General features: G+C 41.1%; 1 protein-coding gene across 1 annotated transcript; it reads right to left on the reverse strand.

The window, feature by feature from the left end:
• Positions 1 to 1248: 1248 nt before the first annotated feature.
• On the reverse strand, positions 1249 to 23253 carry dnmt3ba (DNA (cytosine-5-)-methyltransferase 3 beta, duplicate a). The gene is made up of 26 exons (XM_031566443.2): positions 22755 to 23253; positions 19963 to 20103; positions 19696 to 19841; positions 18676 to 18862; positions 16635 to 18442; positions 16174 to 16345; positions 14542 to 14601; positions 12693 to 12757; positions 10732 to 10893; positions 9739 to 9822; positions 9272 to 9421; positions 8769 to 8876; positions 8344 to 8479; positions 7896 to 8003; positions 7528 to 7572; positions 7337 to 7416; positions 5856 to 5968; positions 5548 to 5731; positions 5294 to 5378; positions 4912 to 5057; positions 4672 to 4762; positions 4074 to 4222; positions 3895 to 3980; positions 3639 to 3708; positions 3192 to 3310; positions 1249 to 2974 (listed from the first exon to the last, which is right to left on the reverse strand). Exons 2-26 carry the CDS (start codon positions 20084 to 20086, stop codon positions 2833 to 2835), a joined length of 4620 nt encoding a protein of 1539 aa, XP_031422303.1. The 5' UTR covers positions 20087 to 20103; positions 22755 to 23253; the 3' UTR covers positions 1249 to 2832.
• Positions 23254 to 24476: the final 1223 nt, after the last annotated feature.

Below are 24476 nucleotides of genomic sequence, written 5' to 3' on the forward strand. Positions count from 1 at the left end.
AAAGCTTACCTGGGGCTCCTGAACTATTACAACTGTTTCTTGCCGAACCTGTCCACGCTGCTCGCGCCCATGCACCAACTACTTAGAAAAGAGGAGACACTGGCAAATAAATGCTCACCAACTAAATTCTGACCAATGTAGCAGAATGTAATGACCACTGAGGAGTCGACAAATAACACAGGCGACACGTTCTATGACGTACTCTAGCAAGTTGTATACCCACATTAGCTTGGTAGTCAAACTATTGTCATCTTTGCCTGGCTGTTTATTTCACATGGGGTTTAATTTTGACAGCACATCACTTACCTTGAACGTCTTCTGCTCATGTCACATGGCTTAACTTACTGGCCGTAACATTATGCGCAATGCAAAATATACAAAACATTATCGATGCAGTAGCCTGGAAATGCTAAGCCCCCTGCAGACTTCCTTGTAGCGCATATGCTCTGAACAGAGAGACGTGCTTTGGTATTACTTCAGAAGACACGGACACAATAGATATTTTACTAGCACGGACCAGATAAAGAAAATCCTTTTCTGTTTATTTTACAATTGTTCTATGACTTTGGTAGTAGTTTCGAATTCGACAACTGTGCTGCATTGGTACAAGGCTATTCCGCACACGTAACTTGACCAATGCGCAACATGCAGCAGTTGTCCTGGCTAAATGTAAGACACATTATAATTTGTTTTCTCTTCAGGCTGTATCAGGTAGAAAGACACAGGCTAACTTTAACTTAATTTAGGTAGCATATACAAGTCACTTTTCTTCAAAAATATTTTAAGAGAATACGACGTGAGGATAAGGAGAGGCGCACACGTCCACGGGTAACGTAACCAACGTTAGCGTGGAATTGCAATAAATAAATGCATAAGGCTCAATAATTCATTTGACGTGGAATTACAATTGCAGTCGACAGGGAGACGAAATGCAGAGACCATTCAAGCTTGACCCCAATTCCAGTCAGTCAGTGAAGCTGCTAGCACTAGTGAGAACGGGAGAGGTAGGTGCAAGTAACCAAGCAGCACAATTCCAGACGGTGCCTTTTTAGCTGAGCTTAAGTGTCTTTTTTCTACTCAAGAGAGACGCATTAACCTCAAAATGTCAAGAAGAATGTATACTGTAAGCCACGCTACTGCTTTATCACCTGGACTCATCTGAACTGACATCCAAAATAACCAAACAAAAGTCATACCATCGACAGGGTACTGAGAACACTATGTGATTAATAGACAGGACACACTCAGGACAGGACAAACGCACTGTGCGTTATATTTATTTCTAGCATCTGACAAACACAAGTCAACAAAGAGCAGACCCGTGTGTTCTAGCAACATTCTATTGCAAATAATTATAAACACAAACAAAATGCAAATAACTGGAGAAAAAAAAACAAGAGTAAAAAAAAGACTGAAGTAGCACCAAGACATTCAGGTCAATTTGAATAACAGGGTAGAAAAGTTTGAAACAGCACCAAGTCTTTCAAGTTAAACATAAAGTTAAACATATATTTTTTTTAAGGCAAGAATTGATCACTTCCCCTAATTCATAATTAACATCATATGAACTCCAACAGAACCCCTATGAGCTGCTGGTGCTTCAGGGTCTTGGCCCTGTAGAGGTAACGTGATTAAATCATGTGGCACAAAAAAATCATCTCATAAACACACAGCTCAATATGCAGCCCTCATCATTAAATCATTATCACACACTACAAGACATTATTTTTTTCAGCAAACCACTTTTCACCCAAAAAGAAACATGCACTATGCCACTGCTTACTTCTTCATTTTGATATTTTGGCTTATTTGAATTGGCCTGTGTTCTTTAAGCCTTGCTTAAGTGAAGGGAGGGTATATGGCTATTAATTACTACCCAAATAGCGCTTGATTCACAAAAACTACTGACTTGTTTAAATAAGAGTGTCTCTTTTAGAGTACTACTATTCACGGTCATGTTCTCACTGTAGCTAAAGAGTTTGTTTGGTAAAATGAGCCTATGAGCCATCATATCTGGATGGGGGACATCATCTTTTCAGGCACTTAAAAATATGAACATTGTGTATTCAAAGGCAGCACCAGTTGTGTGTAAATGAGCACCAACTGTGATTAGGATGGTAAACCACAAGGAAGGTAAATTATTAGACCTGGATGTTTTTCCTTGAAATATAAAACACTGTACTGTGTACACTATGTATGCTGGGAAATTAGCAATAAGTGTATATAAATACAATGAATAAATTAAAATGTGTCAGAGCTTGAAAGATCTGACTACAAACATGAGTTGGGGGGGGGGGGCACCTGTGTACCAAATACATTTTATACAAATGTGAGTTAAGAAAGCTTAAAAACTAAATTGGTCACATGGTCACAGTAAGACAAGATTAATGAAATAATTCAATTTTAAAATGACTACAGTCAATTTTAAAAACACTATAGAAATCAATGAATAAAATCATAAATAATAGCTCAATCGTTTCCACCAGAATCAAACCGAATCCAACCAAAATGAACTGAGGTAGTGGATGGGATTTTAACATGGTCTATCATTTACAAAACTGTAAGAAATCGGAACATTAAAGAGTAACATTTGTGTGTTAAAAAAGTTAAAAGTGTCAGCTGAGTGATGATGAAGTTCACACCTCCACCAACAGGAGGCAACATTTCATCATTACTGTAAAACTCATGATCCCTGACACTGGTGCTGCCATTGTTGCTGCTACAGTTTGCATGCTGGCTGCTACAGTATGCATGCTGTTGTTATCGGTTTTGGTTGTTTTGGTGTTGTTTTGTTTGTGGAGTTACGAAAGCAAGGCACAACAACGGCGTTTCCTACTCGCACTCGAAGTAGTCCTTGAGGGGAGCGAAAAGATGGCGGATCACTGGAACGCTCCACGACTGACCCAGGAGCTTCTGCCGCTGGCTCCGGCCCATGTTGGCCACGTCCGTGTAATGTTTTGGGAACCCAAACACCCTGTAGGTCACACAGCAGAATTAATGAATCAATCACTTTAATTACAAATAAGAACACTGACGGACCACTTTAATGCTGATTGTGGAAAACCTTTACCTACTGAAATAGGCCAGTAAACTGTTTCCAAAGGCCATACACACAATTTCCACTTGCCTTGTCTAAAAATTGTAAACATTTCATATGACTTCCTAAATGCCGTCAGATGATGGCCATTTACCTCTCCATCTCAGTGCACCACAGGTAGTCCTCCTTCCCGTTCATAGTGACTGGCAGAGGTCCCATCTTTCCTTGTTTGATGGAATTGGACTTGGTGGTGATGGTTCTCACTTTGGTGAACTGCAAAGGAAATTTCATAAAAAGTCCAATATCCTCTGCAACCTGTTATGCACTTGAATGTATTTAAGAAAAATACAATCCACTCCCTTGGCTATCTATCAGTTCACTCCCACTAAACCAAAGCATGGGTTTCAGTACACTTTGCTTCAGGCGTATTTTTTTTGTCTTGATTAGTTCTTTGCTTTGCTTGCATTGCACCTAACTTTACTCTGAATAAAAATGTGGCCAAAAAACGAAAAGTGTAAAAGTGTAATCATTTTCCTTTAGCGTATGAGTGTATTACAGCCTACAGACTACATTCTGGTGAACCTGAAGAGTTCTATCTCACCTGGGCTGTCCGTCCAATCTCCAGACAGTCCTGCAGATTAACTCGGTCACTCTGAGAGGCAGTCATAGGCCTGAAAAGATAGAGAGAGAGAGAGAGTGTGAGTGTAAGGAAGTATGAAAAACAAATTGAGAGAGGGAGATGCATTTTGGACAATTTGACATCAGTTTTCAGTTTGTAGATGCGAGAGAGCAGTGTGAAGAAGTGTTGACATGTATGATTGAAACGTGTGTGTTTGTATATTTGTGTTTGTGTTTACCTGTTCATTCCTGGAAGGTTTCCCCAGAAGTATCGAGCTCTGTGAGCAGGGCTTACATTAATTGCATCTATCATGATGGGGTTACACTGTGAACACAATGTGGTTCATCATTAGAGACTATTGACACGGAGTGCACCAGGCAACTGTTATGAGACGGTAAAGTGAAAGGGTTCTCATACCTCTAGGAAGCGGCAGATATCGCTCTTGTCATTCGCACCCATGGCTACCACGTTCTCAAAGAGCCAGAAGAACGGCCGGTCGTCACCATCCCTCGGCCTCATCATTGTCAGCATACGGTAATACTCAAAGAACAGCCTACCTGTGCCCTCTGGGGAAAAGGAAGATGACATGAGGGAAATCTAGCACATCGGTGAATCGGTGCGAGACTGTTGAAAGCATAGCATGTTTGTACGTAGTATACACCTTAGCCCAGTAGGTGACAGTAATGCACAACCAATGGCCATACAAGTATGCCTATGCAAAAGGTTTGCTAAGTAATCTAATGATCAATAAAGCAACACAGACCCTACCTTATAACTTATTAATGATTATAACAATTTCATGTTACAACCTTCTGTAAGACAATGTCACCTTGACAGGTTTGTAAAAAAATATAACATAAGAGTGAATTATTCTGCTTAGCAGCAGATGCCATTGTAGACCACTGGCCCCATTCACACAATTACTCAAGATGAATTATCTATACTATACTACTACTATCTATACTATAAGGGTTTGTCATGCCATCACACGGTCATCCCAGAACAGGCCACCTACCAAAGAGTCCTTTGCGAGCTGGGTTCACCATAGACAGATCATTACATGGGCTTCCACCAATCAGAAGATCAAACGGACCCCATTCAGCCAACTGGAAGACACAGAAAATGGGGAAAAAGTCACTACCTACATGCTACATATGATTTTTAAATACAGTTTCTTAATATTAGGGTTTTTGAAAGTGAAACAAGTTGTTTTTCAATCATGTATGATGTCTTCAGACTTGATTTAGTTCCTTACATGTTTGCGGGTGAGGCTGCGCACATCCCTGATGTACTGGACTTTTCCCTCGTGTTTCACTGTGCCCACAGCGACGGAGTCAGAACAGATCTCCGCAGCGACGTAAAGCTCAATCTTTAAGCCGAGGTCTTTCAGCACAAGGTAGCCTACGGAAAATACAGATTGTAATTAAGATGGCATTTCAGTGCCAAAATAAATCCAATCCAACTATTTTTGATGCTTTGTGGACCAAAAACAGAGGAATCAAACATCATCATTTCATTAGGTGTATTAAAAGATTTTAGCCATTACTCGCCCACACTGGTTAAGGGATTTTACTGACTGGCAAATAGAAACTGGGCAGAACATTGAGAAGAGGTTTTAGCACGGATGGTGGACAGACCTGTGGCAATGCCGTCAAAGAGAGACAGGACTCTGATGGGCCGGCGCTTGTGGGCAGGGATGGATGGATAGATTCGGTGTGGCTCCTGGAGAACACCAATAAACAGTCAACCGCCAGAACCCTCAACCATGAGATTTCCCCCAAATACATGAGACAATTCCCAGAGTTGCAAAGCAACAGCTCGTGGAGCCGGACAATCCTGAGGGACACCGTGATGAGGCCTGAGACATCGGACATGAAGAGGTTTCACTCACGAATTCAAAGGCGCTGTTGTTGGCGAAGAACTCCTGGACTCGTACGCTCCAGTTGGCCCTGAGCTTCAGCACCCCAGACTTCTTTGGGGGCAGACATATGTAGCAGCTCCACGGGTCCACCTCCTTCGTCCGCTCAAACGTTCCCGGGCCTACCAGGAAGTCCAGGCAGTCCTTACAGAAACATCTGCAGAGAGAGTTTGGTAAAGGGTTTTATTTAAGAGTGAAAGAGAGGAAGAGGAAAGGGCAAAAGACAGAAAGAGAGGAACTGAGAAAGTGAGAAGAGGAGAGATGAAATGAGTAGTTCTCACCTGCAGCAGCTGGCATTGCTACACAGCAGCACCTCGTGACCATGGCAGCACACCGTGCAGTAGGACTGATAGCCATCTTCATCGTATCTGTACAAGGTCTCCATGAAGTTCTTCTGCAGGGGACAACAGCAAGCAATCCTCAGTCCTCGACACGATCACAGAGCTACATATTCTACAACTGTCACCTTTTTGAATAAGATACAGCACGGTTACATTGTCTCAGTATGTTGGAGCCCTGAAACACTCAGCCATGATTGTAGCATCACAGGCAGGGGCAGTTTGTCCATAAGGGTGATTTGGGCAACGCACTGCCAAGCGGGAAAAGGAGATCTTTTTTTTCTGTCCGATTCTACCACTAGACCGTCTGATCTGCCTCTGAATGTCATTGTCCAATTAGGCTAAAGTCGTGCTTCAAATGGCCCGCCCCTTTTTGGGGGGATTTTGAGCAAAATGAATCACCCCGTAGACTCTCATGTTAAATCCATTTTTTTCACAAAACAGGGCTCTCAATGCAATCTCTATGGCTTCCGGGAGGGCTCGCCCCACGGTGCTTTCGTCATACGTAACTGCGTATAAGGACGTCATACGGCTTTGATCAAGTCACATTCTGTCAAGATTGCTAACGTTCAGTGTAACAACTCGATTCGCTCTTTGAAAGAAACTCCTTTTAGTCAGCGTACTAATGAAGTGAAATTGACCACAAAACAATTCAATTCAATACAATCCTACACCCGAGGATTTTCCAAGCAGCAGGCTGTGAACGCGGTTTGTATTTCTATACCACCGTCACTTTTCATAGGTTTCACAGTGTGAATGTTCGCTACTTGCAAGTTGAACTTACACTGAGTTATTGTCTATGTGACGACTTATTTTGCTTTTCTGAGCCAATACTTTCAAGATCAATATTCATTGTTCAATAAATATTGTTGGTTATGACTTATATGTTGCCCCCTCCTTTATGTTGTTACTGGACATATCATGTCAAGCTATTTTACATCATACAACATTTGAGTAATAAGTGGGATCATTTATTGTGGAGCCACATCATTTTTGCTTATGAAAGCTCCTGGATGCAACTTTCTTGCATAGCTTTCCACCTGTAACTATAGCTACTATGTAGCTAGAGGGGACATCTTTCTATTGTGTGCTGCCATCTAGTGGCCAAAAAGGTATTGCTGTATGAGTTAATCAGCTCACACCAAATTGATACTTGCTTAATGTACCTACTGAATGGTTTGCCTTAATCATTATTAAAAAAAATAATTTAGGAGCCGCCACTGATCACAGGGTAGTGACTGAATAACGGAGAAGACTCTTCACAAATCCCAGAACCCTACACTGTGTCTATACAACACAAAACAGAGCCTCAGAGTCCATCTGGATGTCAGAAAATCATATCCCATTGATTACCAAACACCACATTATTATTGCATAATAACCCATTAGAAGAGTAATTCTGTCATTTGAATTTAAAGGTTTACCTTGCACTTCTCACAGAGACTTCCTTCAAACAGGGGGTGCGGAACCTCAGTGTCAGTCGATCCACATGATATACAGAAATCTTTAAAAAGACAAGAGTCAAGCCCTAATTAGCCAACACACAATTTCGATCCACACAGAAAGGTTGATGTTGGCCTTTTCAAAATTGAGGCAGTTACACATGCTCACTTACTTTCAATTTTTTTCACTTTACCAGACACGTCTTGGAGGATATTAGCTGAAACAAGATGGAATTATAATGACCGATTATGATCACAGACAGACCGTTATTTTAAAATACACAAGACAAATGCCCCTTTTGAAGGACAACTTATTAAGACAAGTTGCTTTGCTCAAACTGCTGAAATGTAAAAATGTCTCTACATATACAGCAACACAAATCTACAATCACGTTTTAAAATGTTTTATTTTTTTATTTACCACGAAAATGGAACGAAAAACTGAAGAAATACATTAATATAGTGAAGATGCAGACACTGTAAGGAATACTAAGGGGGGGGGGGGGGGGGGGGGACACACACCAAAATGAATGATGTTTACCTCGTCCCTTTGGCTCGACAAAGGATTTGTTTTTAGAGACGTGCTTCCTCTTGGCTGGGGGCTGGTAATCAGACATGGAGGAGTCAGAATCCTTTGGAGTTGTCTTGCCTACAGGATGATGCATGAAATAGAGGCCACAGTAAAATTAACAATGCGACAACTATACAAACCACTTCCTCTAGAGTACAAATGAAAAGGGTACCAGACATCTTTTCCCTGAGCGGTATAAACGCTGTCCTGTTTAGAAAAACTGCTGCTGTCAATCTTTTGTATGGACCTTTCAAGAATCATAATACAAAATTCACATTGTGGTTTCACAGGGTTGACTAATGTGAATAAGCCTACCGCATCGAGTAGAAAAACATGACATAAGTGTAGAAATACTTCAGGATAGCATGCATGTGTCATGTACCACATACTCCAGTTCTATCTGTGGAACGCTTCGTACCGTCAGAGGGAGGGAGGAACCCGTCGGGTCCAGAGGGCTGAAAGCCACCGAAGGCCCACTCCAGCATGGCCTTCAGCTCGTCTGCTTTGTCCCCCGACGAGGAGGAGAAAGACTTGTCACAGCGATCACCAGCCAGCTGAGGGCCACAGAGCAGCAGCCACGCACAGGCATCATATTACCAAGGTGTACGGTACCGTAAGGGTTCTTCATATCATGTCCAAAAAGGAACATTTACAAAGGGTTCTCTTAAAACCCTCTGATTTCACGCATATTCAGTGATATGACAAAACAAGGAAACAATTGAATTTAATGAATCCAACAAAGGTCTATGGAAGCTCCAAAGCATTGTTTAGTGTACATACTAAAACGTGTTTTTTATTCAGTAACTTGTGACTTTGACCAAATGAAGGGTCATTCTAACTTACCTCCAGAACGTTGTGGATGGCACTTTTATACAGTGGCAAGCTGGCATAGGAGTTGGTGCAGAAACACTTTGCAAAGGCGGCCAACGGCAGTAGACCCGCTACATGGATCTGAAATGGAATTAAATTCCTTTGTACCATGAGGAAATCACACATAGGCAGCAGGTCAGCACATGTACAACCCCCGCCCTCAGGCAGGGCACTATGCTCTGTCTTTCAAAACTGAGGAGCCGTCTTCATTTGCATATACCCTGTATGCCCCGTGTATGGGTGCGGACCGCCCCTTGGGAAAACAGTTTTTGACATTCCCTCCTTAAAAAGGGATGTTGCCCCTCTCTCAAAACTGCTCCTGCACTATGTATTCCTTAGACAGAGACAATTGGACACATGCGCACTGTAAAACACACACACACACACACACTGCAGCAATATGGAACACAATTAAGCCGCCACCTCACGCTAACATTCAACAACTCAAATTAAAATGATCTCAGTTCTCGCCTCACCTCTGAGAACATGCCATCTCCGAACCACTCCACTCTCCTCATGCCCACGGGGGCGACCCTACCCTGCCAGGGCACCACCAGCCCGGGCCACCAGGAGAAGTCCTTCACCTTCCCCCAAGCCAGCTCTCCCACGATGAAGCTATGGCCATCCTGCCCACACATCACACACAGGCAGACGGACCAAAGAAGTTAGGTATTGGCCAATAGGCTGAGTTTGTAAGAGAAGCAAGATGAAACAGAAACAGCTATGGAGAGAGAGAATGTAGACCGAGGAAAGATAAATAATCAGATAGATGCCATGAGCAAGAGAGGATAGGAGGAATAAGACAGATAAAAAGTAAAACAAATACAAAAACCATGTAAAGGGAGACAGATGGGGGTTAAATGAAGGAAACAGAAGAGAGAAGATAAGAAATAAACAAAACTAAGAACTCTGTATGGCTACAATGCGCAGTCATCTACAATACCTGGTACATCTGTCCTTTCTTCCCATATCTGGGACTTGCAGAAGAGGGGGTGCTTGCCACAGAGGCGCGTGGCGTATTCTTTACCTGCAGTGCAGAGATATTTGATGAGATTGTTAAAACAGTCCAACACTAAAGGGTATTCAGAAAGCGCAATGATGAAGACCAGTTGAAATACATACACTGAACAGACAAACACACACCTGACTGGATATCAGACAACACGTAGGCCAGAATTCACAGCCAAACAGGAAGTTATGTATACCAATTCAATTTATTTAACATGTCAACATAACTGGAAATATCCCATTATCCCTCATATCTACGCAGCTGCCCCTCATATAATGATAAATGTTTTTTTGAGCTACTAAAGTCCAAAATGTTGTATTGTGTTATGTGGGGGAAAGAGTTCCTGTGATAGGTTGAAGCATCATTCAGTTTACTTTGAATTTATATATATATATATATATATATACACCTAACTTCTTTGGTTCTTTGGTATATATATATATATATATACATACATATACATACACACACACACACACACACACACACACACACACACACTGTATACATACATACATACATACATGTATATATATATATATAGTCGTTGATAGCTGGTTTGTGTCAAGTTTTTTGTTTCATCTTTCATGTGACTGTATTAGATGTGGATTTCAAAATAAAGTCAATGTCATATATAAAGATGTTTTTTTTTGACAATCTCCTCTGAGGGTTGTTCGTGTCTAACTATGCAAAAAAAAAAATCAGCTTTCCAAACAAAACAAAACAAAACAAAACAATAAGGAAGAGTGTACCAATAATGGTGAGAAATAAGGAGTGAAGGAGAGGTGTTAAAAGCAGGTGTTTAAAGGGACATGCATTTTAAGGAAAAGAGAGAGGCTGGCCAACACACCACAACACAGAAGTAATTTTTCGCCTTGCTCCAGGGGCCTCCTCCTTTCTCAGGAAGGAGGCCCCTGGGGTACATACCGGCGCTGGTGTGGACTGCGCCACTTTTCTGGGGCCCTCATCCTCCTTCTCTGGACTTTTTGGTTTGCACCATGTCCCTGCGCCTGCTTGAAAGACGGTGCGGACAGGGGGTCTTTGGCGCAAGCTGCTGTCCCACCCGTACATGCCCCTAACACCACCGCCCTAAAAGAGGCAGGCGTGCAGGCGCACACACACACAAACGCGCGCACACGCACACATACACATGCGCGCACACAAACACACACCCACACAAACACACACCCACACAAACAAACACCCACACAAACAAACACACCCACACAAACAAACACACACACACCTACTCTCAGGCAAGGCATCTCCCAGTGCAAATCCCACACAAGGGTGAGTGAAAGAGAGACATTCAAGCAAGAAATCAGGTGGGTTAAAGATAGATGTGTTAAACATTAGAAGAGGTTTGGGTTAGCAAAATGATGCATGCTTTCTCTGTCTCTTTTAAATCTGCATCAGAGGAATATACAAAACTAGGATTTGGTCAGGCTTTGTTTTTCCTTCCTTCTAAGCAGTTCTATTTTTTTTACAGTTATGAGATAGATAGATAGATAGATGGATAATTTATTAATCCCGAGGGATTAATTAATGTGAGACAGTCACATGTACATGTACATGCACATGCAGAGAAAACACTTTGGAGAGACATTACTGTTTCACTTCTGAAATAACCTCAGGATATTTTATGGATACCAGTGACCCATGGGTTCATTATTCTTTCACCTACATATATGCTTATAAAGATAACTTTACTGGGTGGTATATGACAGAGGCACATCTTGTCAAATCCTTTGTGATCATTCTATTTTGTCCTGTAGCAATGAATCTAAGGTTTGTGTTGTTGTGTTGTCGCTCTCAGTCACCTTAATTACATGCTAAATTGTGAAGGTATACTGTGAAGCATCGAGCAGGAAACCACTCTGCAATGAGCAAAATTGGGTCGGGAGAAGAACATGCAAATTGAATTACCAATGCCAAAAAGCCCAACATTTCCCATGCAAGACAGCTGCACTTCCTTCACTGTTTCTAGTGTGTAAGTAAATAGTTTCAGTATAACTCATACATCAAGCCCCTGAACAACTCCCACAAATATATTACCACTGACCGTGGCTGAAAGCAAGCATGCAATAATGATAAACCAGCTTGAAAAACAAGAGCTGATGATGGAGTATGGGGGTGTAACTCAGGTGCCAATAATTGATATATTGATAACATAATTTAACATAATTTGAATATGCAATAACAAGCCAAAAAGACTGAATTTCATCAAAAAAGTGCAAAATGACATCTTGTCACCACACCACTATCATCCCATTTGGATAGCAAAAAGGGTGGCAAACACATGAGAGATTAACCACAAAAAAAATCAATACGGTGTAGTATTGCGATATTTTTCAGCACAAGATTAAACGCTTGGGTGTATCTTGAGTGTATCAGTTGTTGTCTCTGGTATTGGTCCTGACCCATCTGGAGTATGGAGGGGGGGGTGTGGGTCTGGGATGCCAGACACCACTGTTGAGACTTCTGGAGGTGTGGTGGGCCTAATACAACGAAACCTTGACCAAGGAAGGTGCCCATCTGACAACCTCAGTTAAATGCTAACAAAAGTGTCTTTGTTGTTGTGTTGTTGTTAAGTACCGGTATAATGGTTGTATTGCACCCTGTTTTGTTATAATACTTAGGTTAGGTTGTTGGGTATGAGTACTTGTATACGGTAGTGAGAGGTTTAGCTGCTGTGCGCAGTCCCCAACCAATAGCACAATGAATTTTCCCCTTTTTTGCTGTGTTTACCAAATAAAATAAAACTTGACGTTGATGTTTAGATATTAACTGGCAAAGCACTGCACTGAATCAACCCCCTTCTCCACATCTTATATGACTTACATGCCCTCGTGTCATTCTGTGTTGAAAGTGGAAACAAAAAAAATCACCTCAGTACTGGTCCAAGTGACATCATCCTCCATGGCCACTGTATCATCCTCTACCACATTCACCTCTGCAGAGAGAACAAAAAGACATGAAAAATGAATTGTGTTGATAAATACAAAACACAGTAAACAAATACACTCTTAGGGGTACAATAATTATTCCCAACAATTTCAAAAATGTTATACAATTCAAAAGAAAATAGAAGTTATTGAATAGTAAGTCATGTCAAATCAACCAGGGGTTCACACCTCAATTTTTTTTCTGGTGTTAGAAAATATGGGAGGAAAATTATTTAGTAAAGGTGTAAGAACTTTTATTTCAAATTCACTGTAACAGAACACCCACTATAGTTATAGTCTTAGCCTTTGGTGGGCAAAAATAATCCAATGGGTGAATATTGGTACAGTATGTAGTTTCAGTGGCATCTATTAATAAAAATGGAATATAGTATTCATAATTATGTTTTCATTAGTGTATAATTAACCTGTAACTATGAATCATTGTGTTTTCGTTAGCTTAGAATTAGCCCTTCGTATCTACATATACGGCCCTGTTCGAAAACTCTTAAAATGTGTCCTTCCTTCCTTCGAAGGAAGGAAGGACTGTTTGAAAACTCTTAATCTTTCTCTTCGGCTTTTATAAGATACCTTGAAATCGTCACATAACGGTCATTTTTCAAGAGAGCATAGGAGCAGCCTTGATGCTGCCTATTACCCATAAATCTGTGCGCCATCTCCCTAACCAGAGACAAATTTTTAAAAAAAGATGGCGGATGAAATCGTCCCACAAAAGTATTCACCGATGTAAGTTTCTTTGTTTTTTTTGCTTATTTTTTTGTAAAAGTTACAGAGAAATAAACAGTGTACTATGTAATTATGCCATGATTGATTAACAAAAATAGTCTGATTTCGTTAGCGAGGTATCCATTAGCCAGGTCGCTAACAGTAGCTGTTAGCTAGCAAATAAGCACACACAGCGTGATGACAGCATGTACGGCAACATGTGACATCTTAATAGACTGTTAGAAATCAACGTTTTTTGAGATACCTTCCCCCGAAAGGATACCTGTCCAACAAGAGATCAAGGATCAAGACAGCTGTTTTCGAACACAGCCATCGAGCAGGTCCTTCCATAGACATATATAGATGTCTATGGGTCCTTCTCCATGGAGTCCACCATTTTGCACCACCATGTTTCTACAGTAGCCCAGAAGGGACAAACCAAAACACTGACTCAAGTTAGGGCTTTTCACAGTGCTATGGCATTTGATGGCCAATGTAGGTACTCTCACACTTGTAAAGAGAAGGGTATTCAGCTGGATGCTACATCCTACATGCCTTACAACATATATTTTGCTTGCACTTGAGGTCTTTAGGTTGTGTATTCCAACCCTCGAATTGTGAATAATGTTAAAAAAATGGGAAAAATTGGGAATTGAAAAAATACATTTTTACATAATTTTACATTATTTATACACCAGATTATGGTAATATTGGTTGGATATTTTTAAGGTTTTGAGGAGCTCAAGATCTGTCACAATGGTAGACCAACTACATATCTGTCCCCATAACATTTCTAAGTAGCTTTATGAAACCTCTAAACTTGATCTATAATTTAGACGAACATTGTAAAGGCCCCCCTCCTCCTCTGTAAATGTGGCTGTAACTTAACAAATATTTCCCCCATGGCTCTAATATTATAATAATAAAAAAAAAGCCTGGGTGAATTGACATGGATAAGGTAAGGTCATTGACACTGCTTGCAAAGCGGTCTCTGACTAAGGAATTTTGCTGATTATGAGGTGACTAGAATTCACTTAAAATGGATTTAAGTGATCCTCATTTCGCTTACTGGTCATCCTCTGAAGGCGCACAGCACAGGGCCTCAATGAGCATGCAAGGTCATTCAGCACTGGAAGACAACATATTGTTTCAATCAATGTAACTGACTTCAGAATCATCAGTACACTAGCGCAGTGTTTCTCAACTGGTGGGTTGATCTTGAAATGGAAAAAGCTGAATCTGCAGGGTCTGATGCCCATTCACAAAGGGGAAAGGGAGCTCTAGGAAAGACACAGAGAAAGTTCCAACGGCAGGTGCATAGCCTACAGCATGAGAGTCCTAAGTGTTGGCTGGAGTTTTTAAAACTATTGAGGGTAATGTGCTTTGAATGCAGGGATAAAGGTAGATTGTATGTTTATATTTATAGGTTTATTTTATGGTTTGAATTCTATACAATTTTGGGTCGCAATTTAATGACCATAGGAAGCATGGGTCCCAAGACCAGACCAGTTGAGAATCACTGCACTAGAGTTTACAGACTGCAAGAGTTGCACACAAATTAAATAATATGTGTTATCATAGGAGTGTGTTGAAAGCTGAGGTTACTTTTAAAATGTAGGGTACAGGCCTATATATTTAGCATTTTGTTGTTTTTGTAGGTTGTATCTTACATATGTTTGCGTCAAAACCCATTGAATTCGCCATTTTTGCGAATTTTTGAGTTGTTTTTTTCTTGCTCATAAGGCAACGATTTTAAGAAAGACTTAAGTAAGAGCTAACTGGACAATGCCTTGACAATATGTATTCAGTCAGTCACCGCATACGCAAGTAAACCGTCACACAACATAATCTCTTTCCTTACACTGTCTTATTGTTATTGGCAAGAGAAATAACTAGCAAGGTAATCGTTAGCTATCAATGGCTAGTTAACTAGATAAGTACGGTCAGAACATTTCTAGAAACGATTAGCCTACAATTCCTCAGCACACGTCTCACTGGTATTGAAGCTAATGCTGACAAAGATAAACTCGCTTGACGCCCTAACGATTCACTAGTTTAATTCCATGGTAAATTTAAAGTTTTTCGCGTAAGCAACACATCCTTCAAGACTTTAAATCACTTTGAGAGAGGCAATCCATAGCCGCCTGAACCTTACTCTGTAAAACTTAAGCACTTCATTTACACCGTTCTCTATAACAGATCGCTGTGGTTTTCTTACCGCATATGATTATATTCTCCATTCTTGCAATGGCTTGACTCAAAGCCACAGGCAAGGGCCATGCGACTGAAACCAAAACAAACCCTTTCCAAAAACTACTTTCAGTTAATTGAGTGGCTGTTGTTGCTAGTAAATACTCCATCCCAGTTGGTTGCTTTACAATCAATGTATCGCAGCTGCAGAGAGGGTAGCCTACATGAGCCCTTCTGTCAATGCTCAATACCCAAATGTCAATGTGATGATGTTAAGTCACTAAGTGTCAAATTCATTCTAGCCTACTAAATGAACCAAACGGTCATGAAAATGAATGGTCTTAATGAAAAATACATTGGATCAAATCATGTCCAGATTCCACCAATAATAGAATGCGTCATGTTTTTACTAATTGAGAAAAAAAAAAAAACCTTCCATGAGAAAACTATTGCCTCATACAGCAGTCTCACCAGACCTGTGGAAATGTAGATTGAATTGGTGCTTGCTTACCTTTGCTGCTGGGAGCTTTCTTTTTCCTGTTACTCCTGCTACTCCTGCTGGGAGATGGTTTAGGACTAACACCGTCTGAGGGACAGCTGTCACTAGTCAGTTCCACATTGATGACATCAGGGTCGATTTTTTTACTGTCATTTAAATGGGCAAAATCCACACTTGCTACAGCCTATGCAAAAGAGCAAATAAACACACAAATGGGATATTAACCACAACAATAATCTTGGTACATTGAGGCACTATAGATGCTATGTAGAATTACAATAAGGCACCTGTATCTTAATTGTTAAAATCTTGCATTAGCAATACCATTGGTCATGCACAACTCAAGCACTGATACAATTATGCCACTGCTGTGTTGTCCGTCTTTCAATAAAAAGATACTGGTAATTGTCTCAATATTCAGTTAAAAGGAATGAAAACACATAACATGAAACATTTATTTTCACTTGCTATACCTGGGCAAAAACCTTCTCAGCCTCCAAAGGTGGGCAGGGGAGAGCCAGGAGGCTCAGCATCAGTTTCCTGAAAATGGATGTGGCCCCTGTGGTCCTCAGGTAAGTGCCCCAGTGCTCCTCCAGGGACAGTGTGGATGAGGAATCCAAATATCCTTCCTCAGAGCCATTCACACTACTACTTGCATTCAGCTCCCCCTTCTGTTCATCCACAAGCTGGTACTCAAGAAAATCATCTGTAAGCTTTGAGGATTCTTCCGGAGTGCTGGTGAGACCGAGCTGCATGGCAAGATCCACCACAGCCTTCCCAGTGACCTTCAACCTTCCCTCTGGGCTCAGTAGCTGGGACATGCTTCTCAGTACCCCGTCACTCAGGGGAAGACCCTCCACCAGGTTTGCTGTGAGGGTAGCATAGAAGGACACACACTTTTCCAGGAACACCTGCACAGAATCCGCCATGTCTGCTTCGTGTTCTGACAGGAAGTCCTCGACAGCTGTCCCACCTAGATTCTGCTGGGGTGTGGGGAGGTAGAACTTGGGGTTCATGAGGAGGTCTGCGTCTCGCTCCTTGAGGAAGCGCATCACAGCCTGTGGTCTCAGAAAGCTAGAGGCATAGACACGCAACAGCCCACTGGCTTCACGCAAGATCTGCATAAGATCAGCACGAATGGTTCCGTCCAGTGTCTCTAGTCGTTCCTGAAAGGAACGCAAGGGCTTCAAAACACTCTCCAAAAATATGAACTTGGCCCTGAGTTCAGGGTTTTTCAGTTGCGTGCAAATCTCCTCAAACTTACTCTTCTCCTCTCCACAGGCATCTGTGCCGAAGTATGAGATGAGCTCCTGCCACATTCCAACAACCCTTCCAACTAAAGTAGAAAAGGCCTGGCAGGGTGTGCTTTGGGGAGACATAGACTGTTCAAGTTCATGAAGACCTGTGAAAAGTGTTTTGAGGTTCTCATCACTAGTCGAGAGGGTGGCAAAGTGGGCATGGATTTTCAGAATCAATTCCTTGACTTCATGAAAGTGCTCCATCACACCTGCATGGCAAGCAGCATCTGGTAGACTGTATAGCCCACCGAGGGCCACTATGTTCGGACTGAGTTGCTTCAGCTGAGAGGCTATCTTATCAGAGTGCTCTCCTACTCCAGCTGTGTAAAAAGCACACAGGTTTTGGCTGGGAAGTTCAAACTTTTTGAAAGTCTCTGTCAAGAAACTGACCACTGCTTCCTCCGAATCACTGCCTGAGGTCTGGAAAGCATCCAAGAAACGAATACGGTGCTTCGCTGCCTTGTCATCAAAAAATCCCACAAGCACCACTAGGGCCTGTTGTCCATCAGCCACAGCTATCTGCCCATAAATATATAGACAGTAAGGGTTTTGCCTGCAGGCTGACATGATGTCTTCTGGATAATGTGGTCCCAAGACAAGCTTTGTTCTGGGGTGAGACACCTTTTCATTTTCAGCTGAGACCTCAGAAATACCAAGAGTCTGGATGAACTGAAAAAGAGCCTCACTACAGGAGACTGTGTCTTCAATGGTGATGGTGCCATCAGACACATTTCTTTTGTTTCGATCGTGGGCTTTCGATTTCTGGTGTCGCCTAATTTCATACGTGCCTGAATGCTGGATGCTGAGGTTAATGTTGCAGACACTGCAGAAAGCATAAGCTTTTCCCAAATCACTTGGTTTAATCCAACTGAAGGTGGTGTTCCACTCATCTCTGTAGGAAATCCCCTTATCTTTGTAGGAAGGATCAGTCCCCTTCTTACCACGAGTCTCCTCATCAGTGTCAGATTCTATTTCAACTGTTTCTGCAAAAAAAAGCATATGAAAGATTTAAAAAAAAGTTGAAATAAAAAAAATGAATTCCTTGCTATGCTTTTTTTGCATTTCATCTCATTCCCAATTTCCCTCAGGGGATTAATAAAGTACGGTATGTAAAATACGTTGAAATGAAATCTCATATTCTATCCTATGCTTCCACAGAGTCAGTGTGATAAACTACACGAAACTACACGAGAGAGACACACAAAACAGACCTCACCTGCTGGCTCGTTGGATTGTGAAAACCGAAGGAAAGGCCTTGCGAGACTTATTTCCACTCCGTTTCGTGCCGCCACTGGGTTGTACGTCTGCCCCGAACAGTTGGCAATGAAGAATCTCTTGAACCATTTCATAAAATGAAAGGTGGCCTTGAAACTTCCTTTGACGAGATCCTCTAGAGGAACAGACTGCAAAGACAAATAACATAATCTGTTACTCTGGAAGGTATTCAGGTCTTATTATGGTCACTGATCCATGCATCCTATGACCCCACAGTAAGTGAGAAAAAGTAAGCCATTCCATACATACACTGTAAGGCAAGTATCGCTAAATCTTGGCTGAATCTAACCAACCAACTATGGATTCATTAAAAGAGAGGGCTTGACTGATTGTGATCAAGTCTAATTACCAAGACTATCATACTAACCACTTTCAATAATTATTTATGTCTAATTAGAAATCAGTGATTATGGTGCTCATCATAACATAGTGTCTCACATTCAGTCGTACTAATATATAGACATTACTGCCCAGGAACCATCACATAAGAAGACTATTCTAGATCGTCCCAGAGGTTGGGAAGCATTCTGTAATGGGCCTCATTTATCAATACTTCCATGAGTGTCAGAGTTTGGAGGTTGATAGGTACCACAACTCACTTAAAACTCAAAACATGAACGCCAAATGTTTCATGACTCATTCTAATTCTAAATAGAAAGGAGTTTCACCTCAAGGTCCCCCTTGCAGCTCCCTGAGGTGCCCTTGTGGGCCTCGGCCCCCCTGTTGAGAACCACTGTTCTAGACTATAATGTTGCACATATGCATGTGTATCTATACGTAGAGTATACACAACGCTGATATTTTGACAGGAAGAACAGAAATAGCACTATTAAATCACAACCTTTTCTCATCAAATAAACCCCAGTGGCATCTGTAATGTTTCATTTCTGAAATTCAGATTTCCAAAGTATCCAGTGTAAGTTACTGATATAAAAATGACAGATGCAAATGAGGCCCTTACTCTGTTGACACCAGTCTTCACAAAGCTATCCTGCAGCAGACCGAAGTTATGGACAAACTCCTCTTTATCTTTTGCTTGAAATTTAACTTTTTCCAAGTCGATGGATTCTGGAAACAGCCAGTGCATCATCTGGCAATAACATGCACCTGAAGACAAAGAACAATGAAAAGGTTAGTTTTTGATTCTTAAATATGTGTCGGTTCTATTATGTAAGCCTACTTCCATTGTCTCTGCTAGAACACAACAGGGCATTAACTTGGGCTGTACCTGAACATGTCTGCTCCACCTGGTTGAATTCAGTCTGTAGGCTTTTATTCAACCATTTTAAGAGGTCAAAGCGGCTGGATTTGTTTTCTGTGAGACTTCCATCCAGGCTTACATTTGTTGCCATCTTTCAGGTGCCTTCAACTGTCATAAATAAAGACAGATTAGATTACCTAATGTATGCAATAGTACAAAATAATTTACAACCCCAAATCAGAAAACATTGGGGCGGTATGTTAAATTAAACTGAAAACAGTGATTTGTAAATTCTCTTTGACCTGTATTACATTGAAAACCATATAACAGCACATTATTTGATGTTTTACCTGATGAATTTTATTGTTTTTTCAAAATAAACACTTAATTCAATTTCGATTCTTGCAACATATTTCAAAAAAAGTTGGGACAGTAAAGCATTTGCCACTTTGTAATGTTGCCATTCTTATTACAACACTAAAGATGTTTAGCGACTGAAAACACCAAGTGATGAAGCATTTCAGGTGTTACTTTGTCCCTTTCTTCCTGCAAACAAGTGTTAAGGTGTGCAACGGTACGGGGTCTTCGTTGCCACACATTCTGTATTGGGGACAAGTCAGGACTGCAGTCCAGCACCCGCACACTCTTCTCCCTCAGCCATGCCAAAGTAATCCTGAGCCCGTGTGGTTATATTGCTTATAGATGAATGAAGGTTTCTTGGCGGAGTGCCGTCTGAGGGATCGGAGATCACGATTATTCAGCGTAGGCTTGTGCCCCTGCCCTTTACGCACTGAAATTCATCCAGATTCCTTGAATCTTTTAATTATGTTATGCACCGTGGAGGGTGAAATATCTAAATCCCTTCCTATCTTTCTTTGAGAAACATTGTTTTTAAACATTTCAATAATTTGCTCACGCATTTCTTGGCAAACTGGCGATCTTCTGCCCATCTTTGCTCGTAAAGGAGTAGGCCTTTCCTGGATGCTGCTTTTGTACCAAATCATGATTACAATGACCTGATGACATCACTTGTTTCAAATCACATCATTATTTAATTATTCTACCTCATTATTACCCCTAAATTGCCCGTCCCAATTTTTTTTGGAATGTGTTGCAGGCCTGAATGGCAGGAATGGATGTTTACAAATCAAATGAAGTTGACCAGACAAAACATGAAATATCTTGTGTTCATACTGTCTGCAGTGAAATACAAGTCAAGGTAAATTTATAAATCACTGCTTTCTTTTTTTAATTTACTTTTTCCATACCGTCCCAACTTTTTCTGATTTGGGGTTGTAACATACCCCCAGATCTCCTGGAGTGACAAACAACTTTGTACGACATAAAGCAAAGAACTTGTAAGATTCATGCACACCTTAAAGCAGCAATACGGAGTTCTGTTTCAAAACTAGTAAGCTAACTACCTAAAGGCATGCAAAAACCTTGCAAACACCACCAACAGCCCAGCTTACACTGATAGAAGCTTGCCAACACACTAACTGGTGTCTTTTGGCAGTTTAGCTGGCAATGTCATGCGTGTGAAAGCTTTTCTTCCATTTTTGCAGAGTGTACCAGCCCGTTATGCAGAACTACATAGGGCATATCCTGGATGGCTAGTGGGGAAGACACAGGTGTTTATCTGTCCACATGACCATATGCTATCAAAATGAATTTGAGGATGGTACCTAAACTAGTTGCCTATAAAACCATATCTCAAAAAGTGTCAAATTGTTGCGTAGTGTTACTTTAACAGTTACGAATTCCTATATTTCCGGAGTATTAAAAAGTGTGCTCAAAGCAGTCCCATTTCAGCTATGTGGATGGTGGTTGAGGGCTGGAATCCTCTTAATTCCATTGACAGAACACCATGTGGCTATGCTGGTGAAAGCTTTTTAGATGGTCTTCCCTCAAATTAAGTTCCTCACCCACTGTAAACCACCAACTATTTTACCACTGTGTTTTTTGCATTTTGTCACAATCCATGTGGCTTCATAACTCAAAATCAAAGAGACGGGAATCATGACCAAGTTGTGAGCACGCTGTGGGTTCTGCCATAAGTTCCGAGTTCGACACGTTGTGCTTTAGAACAATCTCCTCCCACTTCTGTTCTCGATATGAAGAAATTCTCGCGGGGTATTTTTTGCCGCGAAGTAGAAGTGTTGAGAAGTGTCACTTTATTCCAAAACGCACAAGTCAAGGGGAATGCAGAATTCCGACCCAAACACATGTGGGACAAGCTCAGCACTGATGGGACTTATCAGTCAAACAGTAACGTCAGCTTGCGTGACCAGCACTGATTGAGCTATTACAACTATAGTCTACGTTATACACTTCACAAATAATACTGGCATATTTGGTAACTAGTGAAAGAGCTTGCCATGTTCTCTCATGTTTGACACTTTTATGTTGTTGCATAAACAATCGTAGTGAACATAGCAGCATCGAAAAGGATTAACTAAACCTGGGTAGCTTTGTTTTGTGTATTGTTTGATTTTCCGAGTCTAGTTGGTAGCCAATCTCTGTTTTGAAACTATTTAAAATAACACAGAACATGCGGCATTGTAACTATTGTTGCAATCAACCCCTTGATAATTCCGACAGCAGATTTCTACAACAAGATAATAAGGTTTGTTAACATAAACAATTGCCTTTGTGTCGGAAGGTGCCTTTGCTTTTGAATGCAATCTACAGCTGTGTTCGGAACATAAGAAAGGAGGGTGTTCACTACAAAAAAGGATGATCGTTTACAGTCACCCCAAAACTACAGCGTCTAAGATAACCATTGTAGGTTCTTACAAAATAAGATTTGTGCCACCTACCTTTATCGCCCTAGCTCCAGCACACACACCAGCCCCGGCGTAAAAGCTAGCTAGCAGGTTTTTCCTGGCGACCACAAACCAAGGTGACGTCCACTGGTCGTTCTTAGGTTCTTTGTGCTGATTGGTCGACAAATCGACGAGGCAACCCTCCCTGCCTAACATTTGGCTACAGGCCTGTGCGGTCGTCTGCGAATTCGTAAATAAGCGAATCGTATAGCCAATAGAGATATAAATGCTGATTTTGAGTGTCGTACGTGTTAACCCGGCAATATTTAATATAACCCTGTTTTCTATATAAAGCTTAATCCGCTGGCTAGCAAAGCAATTCATGGGATGGTAGTCCAATCAGCTATTAATATCCGTCAGTATTTCGTCGATATACGATAATAACATAAAGAAAGTAGCCAACTCCATAAAGTGTACGACGTCCATTGATTAACAATATTTAGTTTTGGGCTATTTCACACAATAAGGCACACGTGAGGAAGGTCAAGCTAAAAGTAGGCCTACTGCGCAACGTTACAATGTTTGTAAGATTTCGCCCAGCCCATTGATTTGCTTATATGTTATTCGATTAATAAAATTGCCCACTTAATTATAAAACCATTCCAAAACTATAATTAAACTTCGCTGGGGCTCAAGTTAGCCTGCAACAGGGTTATGCTACACTCTAGACATTTGGTCGTTACATTGTTGCAATGGACTAGGCCACTTGGCCATTCTCATCCGAAAACTGGAAGCCTAATAGAACTGTAATTTTATAGCCGATAATGCCCAATTGAGCGTAGTCTACAGTATCCTACTGCAGTAAAGCTCCTGAAAAACTGTGTAGTATCTTAATAACAACACAACCATTCAACTAAAATGGCGTAACATTTCTCCTGCATTGAAGCCCTATCAACGAACGGTCGTGACGTGACCTGAAAGGTCGGGCTACTTTCATTATGTAATAGAAACGTTCACATTTTCAGAGTTTTACGAACGTCGCTAGAATTTCACCAACCCTTGCTTGAGAGCTAACGCAGGCCTAACCTAGTATCCAACAGGTCAGATTATGATAAACAAGTGAGTAGTAACCAACCGATCTATACCGAAATGGCGGAGGCGCTGTGCCTGCATCATTAACATGGCTGACAACTCGAATGCCTTAAGATAGCTACTTAACACCGACGTTCGTAGATTTCTTCAAGAGAGGAGCAGTTGGGAGTAATACGAGCTTTTTGTTTGAAATCAGTGTATATACGAACATCCTGTTATGGTGTACAGAACAACAAAAACTGTAACAAGAAACCTCCCAGCTTAAATCAGGATATTTGACAACATAGGCCAAAAGTCGCGAAATAAGGCGAAAAAAATCGAATTGTTTCCGAAGAAGAGGGAGAGGGTGACTAAATACTGTCCTGGTAACAGTAAGGAAAGCATAGTCATGGGCTGGTTTACTGGCCTGTGTTAATATGTTGTCATTGCTGATCAATACTGGTGTAAGGCTATTCAGGGAGACTGACTAGCACAGTCATGCTGGTCTATTTAGTCATATTGCTGCACAGACATTCAAATACACCACTGGTTATGGTGACCGACAGCTACATTTGACAATTGCATTAGACATGAATGTAAAAAAAAAAAAAAATCCAACATCATCATCCTCCATCCCAATGATAATCAAATGTGGCTTTAACACATAGGGTTTGTTATGTGTGCGATTGTTAGTTTTAAGATCTC

Source organism: Clupea harengus, chromosome 4 (genome assembly GCF_900700415.2).
Source record: "Clupea harengus chromosome 4, Ch_v2.0.2, whole genome shotgun sequence".
Lineage (NCBI taxonomy): Eukaryota > Metazoa > Chordata > Actinopteri > Clupeiformes > Clupeidae > Clupea > Clupea harengus.